Raw genomic sequence first — 10,000 nt, 5'->3', positions numbered from 1 at the left:
ACCATAATCTCTTGACCTTCCCCCCCCCCCCCCCCCACCCATTATTACCTTCCCCCAACTCCTTACCTTATTTTTTCTTTCCCCATCATTAATCCGATTTTTTTTTCACGTACTCATTTATTCATTCACTTTATATCTAGTAGTTTATCGAATCATTAATCTAGGATTTCTCCACTATCTTTTTTCGTTATAGAGAGTTTGCAGTCAGTTTGTGCATTTAGAATCCCAAATTATAATCAAACAAAAAATAGAGAAAAAATATTCTGTCTATTCAGTGGGGAAAAAAACCCAATGTATAACTCTACACCTAAAATTTATGGCATTGTTGATTAAAATAATTAATATTTATTTACTTGGAACCAATGGGTTTTTTAACTTAAAAAGGATAACTGTCGTAATATATAAGCTCAATTATCGTAAAAATAAAACCAAATATCTTAAATTTGGTTTTATTGACTCTCAAGTCAGGCAGTATACTTAAATATAAAAAAAACAGTGGCGAGGAACACGTAAGACGTAGACCAAGGGAGGGTAAGATAGAGGAAGAAGTGGAGGAGAAGGAGGAAGAATGGAAAGAGACAGAAGTGAAAGGGGGGGGGGCAAGATAGAGATGAGGTGGAGGAGGAAGATGAGGAGGAGGAGGGACAGAAGAAAAATGGAGAAAATATGGAGGTCAGGCAAGATGGGGGGAAAGGAGGTGGGAGGAAGAGGATGAGGAGGAGCAGGAGGAGGAACAAGAAGAGGAGGAAAAGGAGGAGAAGGAGATTAACATTTAAAAAGAATAAGATCAAGAAGGACGAGGAGAGAATGAAGGGGAGAAGATGTGGGGTAAGAGGAGAGGGAGGGTGTGGAGATTGATGAGGCTTAGGAGAAAGAGGAGGAAGAGGGAGGGACGTGAACGAGGATTTCGGGTAAAGCAACACAAGTCAATCAACGTCTTACCAGCGCCATCTTGGAAGTCCTAGGATGGTCCATGATGAGCCATATCTTGGTCTGCCACAAACGCCATCCTCGAAGTCCAGCCAGATCCACGTCCATTGCTTCATGGTCCAGGGACTGCTTGAAGGAGTCCAGGATTGTCTGGTTTTCGATGTACGAGTGATAGTGTCGCCAGCAACAAGCCTGAGGTATTGTGAAAACCGTGGTTTTGGTTTTGGAGATGGGTTTAGTGGAGGTTGGGTGTCTTTAAGATGATTTTTAAAATCATTATCACCTTTTAAAGTTCGTTTTTTTAAAAAATTACCTTTCCAATCAATTGCCCATTCAACCTCATTCTCTTCCTCCTCCTCTTCCTCCTTTTCCTCTTCCTCCTCTTCTTCCTCCTTTTCCTCTTCCTCCTCCTCTTCCTCCTCCTCCTCTCCTTTTTTCTTCTTCTTCTTCTTCTTCTTCTTCTTCTTCTTCTTCTTCTTCTTCTTCTTCTCTAATCCACTATTATCAGTTACTACCACTACCACCACCACCATTACTACTACTACTACTCTACTACTACTACTACTACTACTACTACTACTACTACTACTACTACTACTACTACTACTACTACTAATAATAATAATAATAATAATAATAATAATAATAATAATAATAATAATAATAATTGTCTCTATTCACCTCTCTCTCTCTCTCTCTCTCTCTCTCTCTCTCTCTCTCTCTCTCTCTCTCTCCCTCTCTCACTAATATCAGTACTACCACCACCACCACCACCATTACTACTACTACTACTACTACTACTACTACTACTACTACTACTACTACTACTACTACTACTACTACTACGACTGCGACTACTACTACTACTACTACTACTACTACTACTACTACTACGACTGCTACTACTACTACTACTACTACTACTACTACTACTACTACTACGACTGCTACTACTACTACTACTACTACTACTACTACTACTACTACTACTACTACTACTACTAATACTAATAATAATAATAATAATAATAATAATAATAATAATAATAATAATAATAATAATAATAATAATAATAATAATAATAATAATTGTCTCTATTCACCTCTCTCTCTCTCTCCCTCTCTCTCTCTCTCTCTCTCTCTCTCTCTCTCTCTCTCTCTCTCTACTATCTCTTAATCTTTTCCAGCCTTTCTTTCTCTTTGTTCTCTTTATCCTAATCTAGGTATTCTCCACTACTTTTAATAAACTTCATTTCGTCTTTTTTATCACCAAAGTCATCATAATTTGTAACAACACCTCAAATAACTTTCAGCACCTTGCCATCACCTCCACCAACACCACCACCACCATCACCACCACCATCCCTCTGCGTTTTCAGGAAAAAAACACAAATTTGAAAATTTGGCCAGAAAACTCGTCCTTCAAATATCGATCGATTTAAATGGCCTAATATCGGATCGATTTAAATGACCTTCATTCAAATCGATCGAAATTGGAAGGACGCGTTTTCTGGCCAAATTTTCAAATATGGTTTTTTCCAGAGTACGTCATCACCGTCATCATGATTATCATCAACACCAACCTTAATCTCCAGCTCATCAATCTGCCAGAAGTCCAGTTCCCGCTTGACCACGGCGCCACACACCTCCAGGGGAACGTGGAGCTCTCCTGTCAGAGAAAATGTAAAATGGTTATTGAAACTCCTGTGTGGGATAAGGGAGATAATTACATTATCCTCTCCATATTTCCATGTCATTGATTAAATCTTGTCTCGCGCATAGGGGCCAAAAATATGATGGAAATCTATTGGTGAGTTGACGCCATTGTTGATTTGCGCGTAGCAACCGTCTTTAGGGAGTTCATTTCACAACCAATGATGACGCTTAAAAATGGCTTTACGTAATCAAGGCTAATAGATTTCACAGAAATATAAATCCCCAGATGAGACTATGGCCTTGAAGATGGGCGTCACTGTGTATTCTCTGTACTAAAATGGCAATCACCGGCAATTACTTGTCAGTTAAAAATTCCTTTGGGTGTGCACTAATTCATGAACAGGAAACTAGAAATAGGATTTATGTAGAGCCAATATCTTTTCCTCTCAAACTTTCGGATATTTTGTTTTCTCTTGTTTGAAGACACACTTAACGGGTAGAAGTTTCTATCATTTAATAATGAAGTAAATGTGAAGTAAAAATCTTTACCAAACGTCAGGAAATGATAAAACATTGGATGAATTGGAATTCTAAAAATTGAACTTAAAGTAAAAAAGAATAAGACTTTTATAAGTTTTATGTTTAATTGAGGAGAACGTTTTTACTTTTTTTAAATGATTTTTAAAAATAATATATTTAAAAATCCTAACAAAAAACCCCAATTTATAATTTTGATTCACGTTTGAATGCATCAATTTTCCCGATACGTTACTAGATTTGATCCTATAGGGAATGAGATTAGTGGAAGAGTCGCGTCCCTTGATTGGACGTCAAACATAGTCTGTGACGTCACCGGCGGAAAAGTTATTAAAGAGAGAACGTCATGTTGGTTGTGCGCATGCGTCTCTCGGCTGCTATGTGTGACGTCCAATCAAGGGACGCGACTCTTCCGCTAATCTCATTCCCTATAGATCACAAATAACAATGTTATCTTTTGAAGGACGTATAGTGTCTGTCAGGCATGAGAAAAAACATCCGAAATTGTGGCTTTGTACAATAATAAGTACTGCTCTCCCGTTAAACAAAAGGGCTTTTTCCATTTAATTTTAACCAAAAATAATGTTGCTTTTTCTTTCATTTATCAATTAATTTAGACGATCTCCCGCCCACAAACAAATCAAAACTTCTCAAACTTAATAATAATAATAATAATAATAATAATAATAATAATAATAATAATAATAATAATAATAATAATAATAATAATAATAATAATAATAATAATAATAATAATAATAATAATAATAATAATAATAATAACACACATTTATATAGCGCTCATTCTCGTGTAAAACACAAGCTCTGGGCACTTTACAATATAAATTATCAATTTTAAGTGAAAAAAAAATCTTTAAAATATTAGAATTAAGACTTTTTGAAAGTTGGGCTAGATCTGCATCTTGATCCATTAACATTTGAAGTAAAAATGTTCTTGCCAAAATGAAAAAAAAGTGTTTTGTCAGTGCAAGTTGTCTGTCTTGTTTACACAAAGCCTATCATTTGCCATCTTGGCCTGGTACAAGTCGAGGAACCAGACACAATTCTGTATACTCTAAGGGAAAAAAGACATGTTTTTTTTTTTAATCTGACCAGAAAACTCGCCATTCAAAAGGCGATTGATTAGAACGATGCTAATATGGCGTCGTTTCCATAGCAACGGGCAACTTTTTTCGAAAAAAATTATATGCACTCATCCTTCCCAAACATATACATTATGACTGTGCATAGAAGTTTAGGATATTTCATCAAATAAAAAAATGACCCTTTAGTGTCGCCCCCCCCCTTTAAAAAAATAAATAAATAAAACAAACAAAAAACTCTCAAACCCGGGACTTCCTTGGTTGAGAGGGTTTTATTTTCTTTTGAGGATAATTTATTCAATCGATATTTAAGCGGACAAGTTATCTGGCCAAAATTGTTAAAATGTGTTCTGTTGTTTTGTTATTCATTTTGTTCATTTTGTCTATTTGTGACCCCTCGTCTCAAAACGGTATTAAGTCGGGGTGGACCAGATGCTTAAAAAGTCAAATAAGGGCTAAACTGGTCAAAAATATGAAACGTTGGTATTTAGCACAGTAAAATATGATATTTCATCTCCTCTATAAAGCAAATAAACTCAACTTAAGCATGATATTTCTGGCTAAAAATTCTATGTTCAGCATCTTAATCATCTCGACTTAATACCGTTTTGAGGCGAAGGGTCACATTTTGTTTATCAGGGTACGACGGAACGAGTCAGAAGTCCTGAGTGACCGCCTTGGTGTATCCGAAATCAATACGTATTGTCCTGTGTACCATAACAATGATATGGAAAATGGTATTAATAATACATGGACATGCAAGGTATGCTATGAACTAGGAACTATGACCGAGATATTATACCCTTTGAACTTTGAATATTTGAAATGTTTATGTAGTGGATTAAGAATCCCATTATTAATGTATTTGAAAATTTCAAAAAACATGACGTCATTGAAAATTGTTGTTCTTGCCCATAAGGTGTATCTACCGCCATGAAATTCTTTTTTTTTTAATTGAGATTTATATAGGGCAATATCCACTAAACGTGCTCAAAGCGCTTTACTAGGCGTCCCTGGTCAACAGCAACATTTAACATGTAGGACGGGACATGCCGCCTGTCAGGCGATATTACAATTTTTCGGACAAAGACAACGCTGTTAACGGCCAGGTACTCATATTACACATGAGTACGATGAGAGAATGTGAGTAAAGAGCCTTTTCCAAGGACTCAACTATGCGCCGAGCGCGAGGCTCGAACCCAGGATCTTCCGATCCGAAAGCGAGTGTCATAACACAAGACCACATAGGCGCATTAAAAAAATTGATATAAAAAAGTTCAAATAAATGGTAAGCTTAAAAACTTAAATCGCATGATTGTTATCTTACTGGCAACGTCTAGGTCTATAGTAAAGATAATGAAGGAATGGTAATGATTTGAAATGGTCCCGTCTTGGAAGGGTTAATGTCGGCCATTCAGCAGTCAGACATTGCTTTGAAAACAGAAATAAATAGAAGTAAGAAAGGAGGAAGCCATATTGAACTAATCCTGTAGTGTCTGGGACTGGGATAGACTTACTACAATGGCCTGGGTTTTGGTTTAGGGAAGTTTCGATCTTTGTCGTTCCTCGATCTCGATCTCTCTCTCTCTCTCTCTCTCTCTCTCTCTCTCTCTCTCTCTCTCTCTCTCTCTGTCTCTCTCTCTCTCTCTCTCTCTCTGTCTCACTCTCTATCTCTCTCTATTTATCTATCTATCTATCTATATCTCCTCTCTCTCTCTCTCTCTCTCTCTCTCTCTCTCTTCTCTGTCCTACTCTCTCTGTCTTTCTCTCTCTCTCTGTCTCTCTCTCTCTCTATCTATCTATCTCTCTCTGTCTCTTCCCCCTCTCTCTCTCTCTCTCTCTCCTCTCTCTCTCTCTCTCTCTCTATATTATATATATATATATATATATATATATATATATATATATATATATATATATCTCCCTATCTATCTATCTATCTCTTTATTTCGCTCTCTCTCACTCTCTCTCTCTCTTACACACACACACACACAACCATATATGCAACTATACTATATAGATATATACAATATATGAACACGACAAACATTCATCCCAGACACTACGACTTTTACAGAACCACCCTGAAGATGCCAACAGAATGGAACAACGTTGTCGGAGAATGTAACAGAACGAGGTGAGAATATATATATATGAGCCAAGGTCAAAAGGTGCCAATTTTTTTTCTCAAAATAAAAGTGACATAATAATCCATTCATGTTTCTATATAGGTAGGAAAAACCCTGTACTTCATGAATCAAATGCCCTTTATATAACTTTAAGGTCTAACGCAGCATAATATCGTCAACAATGCCTTTAGGTTGCTGGTGTCACCTGTGACCGGTGACACCAAAATGAGACAAAAAACTCAATAACCAAATGGTTTTTGTTGAGTATCAAACTTTATTTAGTAAGTTATAGACAAAAAGACACAATCAACAACAATCATAGTACAATAACATTACCAACTATTGGAGAAAAGGTTGCTTTTTGGTGTCATCGGTCACAAGCAACATAGAATGCAAATATATTATTTCATAAAAATGTTTGTGCATTAACAACAACAACAATATTGCATATGCTTATTACCAGCAATGTTCAGAAACTTTTGAAATAAAATGTTAGGAAATAATGTTACCAAAGCATATCTTATTTAGCGACATTGTGTCACTTGTGACATTAGACCGATGACACCATTACTTATGTCACAAGCAATACCAAATTGCAATTTCGACAATATATCATTATTTTCAGTCAAACCAGTGTAATAACCACAGTTAAATATGGAATTTAATAATATTTTAGAAACCAAAGACTTCAAAAATAGAAATCTACATGGAAATTAGAGCATCTGAATGTGACTTGTGACATAAGACCGGTGACACCATTACTTATGTCACAAGCAACACCAAATCACACTTTCGTCCATAATATATCATTATTTTCAGTCAAAAAAGCACAATAACCTACTCTAAAATGAAATTCAATAATATTTTAAGAAACCAAATACTTTCAACTTGGAAATATACTTAGAAATTAGTAATACCATTGTCGTTATTACTTTGGTCAAAATCGGCATTAGAACGCAATTTTGCCTCAATAAATCAAGAACAGGAACTGAACACATGTAATATAGCCTGTTAAAATGTAATTCAATGACATTTCAAGCTTTGAAGAACATGAAAACAGAAATACATTAGAAACTTCAAACTTAAGTGTTACCTGTGACATTTTAACCAATGACACCAATGGTCCAAAAAAGTACCAGAAGTCACACAAACACTAGATAAATATCAGCCATGGTAATGAATTCATGTAACCATACCGTAACATCAGCCCTACTGCTCAAATCTGCTAGTTTGTAGTAATTTAGTGTGTTAATAGTAAATCAAATCAAATTTCTTGACAACCCTTCTTTTATCTGGATTCGTCAAAAGCTTGAGTTTTGTCTTGTTCTTGATTGATACAACCCTGAAACATAAAAAAATAGAATTACAAGGAAATAATTAATTGTGTCAAAATCAGTCTTATGTGAGATGTCATAATATCATATTTGTAAATAGAATAACAGATGAAAACATGATTTTTTGGTGGCACTTTGTAATATCCAATATCAAGTGTTGCTTGTGACAATGTAAAATAGCGATGACACCAAAGTTCAACTTACCTTTTCTGCCTGGAGCCACGCTGGAAAGGCAAATGAAAGTGCTGCACTTCAAAGACTGGTAAGAAGGGTGGATCAAAATTGCGAATCGCCATTTAACGAAACAAACTTCCACGTGTTCACGCATGCCGTGTTGCTTGTGACAAATGACACCAAAACGAATAAACCTCAGTATCGGCAAAACGGTATACATTTACTCCAAGATTTGAATTCAGATAGTAAATCTATGCTTTTTTCTCATAGTAAAACATGTTATAAACATTAATCATGAGCTTTGAAGTTTCGTGTCGAAACTTAGTATTGTCTTGTGTTTGATGACACCAAAGGTCACAAGCAACACCAACTTTTTAAGAACTCTATATGAAACTTAATTAGATATGTAATATACTGCAATTGCGTTTAAAAGTAAATTTTGACTTTATACTATTAGTCAAATTTGAATCACGTGAGCTAAAACATCACATTTAATTTCTACATGAATTCTAAAAAGGTGATGTGTGACCTCGTTTTAAGCACATGCCAAACAGCATTCAAATTTTACTTTCAAGTTGTTTATTTCATATCCTGTTAAACAGAGAATGTTGAGCTATCTCATTTTATCTCTTCTTTATATTATCAATTGATTACAAGCATTAACCCAATGAAAACAGCCCATAATTAAGTAAAAATCAAATTTTCTTAACACAGGTATCAGGCGGGCACCTTTTGACCTTGGCTCATATATATATATATATATATATATATATATATATATATATATATATATATATATATATATATATATATATATATACATATGTGTATAATAACACTAAATAAGAAAACAAAACAAACTAAACAAAAAGAAACATCCATGGATTTAAAATTCCAGTCTGCTAACCGACACTTATGTCACGGTATGCATAACGTAAGATGTCGGTCTCAATTCTCTTCCTGCCTTATGTTATTCTTACTCCTAGAGAAGTCTGTCTCAATTTTCTTCCTGCCTCAAGTTATTCTTACTCCTAGAGAAGTCTGTCTCAATTCTCTTCCTGCCTTATGTTATTCTTAGTCCGAGAGAAGTCTGTCTCAACTCTCTTCCTGCCTTATGTTATTCTTACTCCGAGAGAAGTCTGTCTCAATTCTCTTCCTGCCTTATGTTATTCTTACTCCCATAGAAGTCTGTCTCAATTCTCTTCATGCCTTATGTTATTCTTACTCCCAGAGAAGTCTGTATCAGCTCTCTTCCTGCCTTATGTTATTCTTACTCCTGGAGAAGTCTGTCTCAATTCTCTTCCTGCCTTATGTTATTCTTACTCCTACCACGTCTCGCCACTGGGCTGCTAATGGAAAGTGCAATTGTTTTACAGTTTATGTCTTTTCGGGTTATCTGTCTATTTAATACAGATGGGGTTAACGGTTAACGGTCCTTTTCCTTCGATTTTCTTGACATCGACTCCACTTGCTCGACTTCCTTTCCTTCCCTCACTCTACCCCATTATCACCATTTTCTTTTTTTTTCCTTTACAGTATTTTTTACCTTATATAAGCATCGTCGTCGTCATCGTCATCATCATCATCATCATATCATCATCATCATCATCATCCCTATCATCGTCATCACCATCATCATCATCATCATCATCCATCATCATCATCATCATCATCATCATCATCATCATCATCATCATCATCTCATCATCATCTCATCATCATCATCATCATCACATCATCATCATCTCATCCATATCATCATCATCATTCACCATCTCATCATCATCATCATCATTCATCATCATCATACATCATCATATCATCATCATCATCATCATCCATTCATCATCATCATCTCATCATCATCTCATTTCATCATCATCATCATATCTCATCATCATCATCCATCATCATCCATCATCATCATCATCATCATCATCATATCATCATCATCATCATCATCATCATCATCATCATCATCATCATCATCATTCATCATCATCATACATCCATCATCATCATCCCTCATCATCATCATCACATACATCATCATCATCTCATCATCAATCATCACTCATCATATCATCATCATCATCATCATTCCATTCATCATTCATCATCCATCATCATCATCATC

The 10,000-nt window shown here is 35.4% G+C and overlaps 1 protein-coding gene across 1 annotated transcript in view; it reads right to left on the bottom strand.

Moving 5' to 3' along the window:
* Positions 1-10,000, bottom strand: part of LOC144966008 (potassium voltage-gated channel protein Shaw-like) — a 76,796-nt gene that overhangs the window by 8,689 nt on the left and 58,107 nt on the right. Inside the window, exons 3-4 of the mRNA XM_078901987.1 lie at positions 2,514-2,599; positions 943-1,122 (exon numbers count right to left, since the gene is read on the bottom strand). Coding sequence (XP_078758113.1) covers positions 943-1,122; positions 2,514-2,599 — 266 coding nt within the window. The remainder of the gene's footprint in view (positions 1-942; positions 1,123-2,513; positions 2,600-10,000) is intronic.

Source organism: Berghia stephanieae, chromosome 1 (assembly GCF_034508935.2).
Source record: "Berghia stephanieae isolate SIO BIC M18660-M18661 chromosome 1, UCSD_Bste_1.3, whole genome shotgun sequence".
NCBI classification, from domain to species: domain Eukaryota; kingdom Metazoa; phylum Mollusca; class Gastropoda; order Nudibranchia; family Aeolidiidae; genus Berghia; species Berghia stephanieae.
Note: the sequence above shows the minus strand (reverse complement) of the source record. Positions and strands in the feature narration are given on the sequence as shown.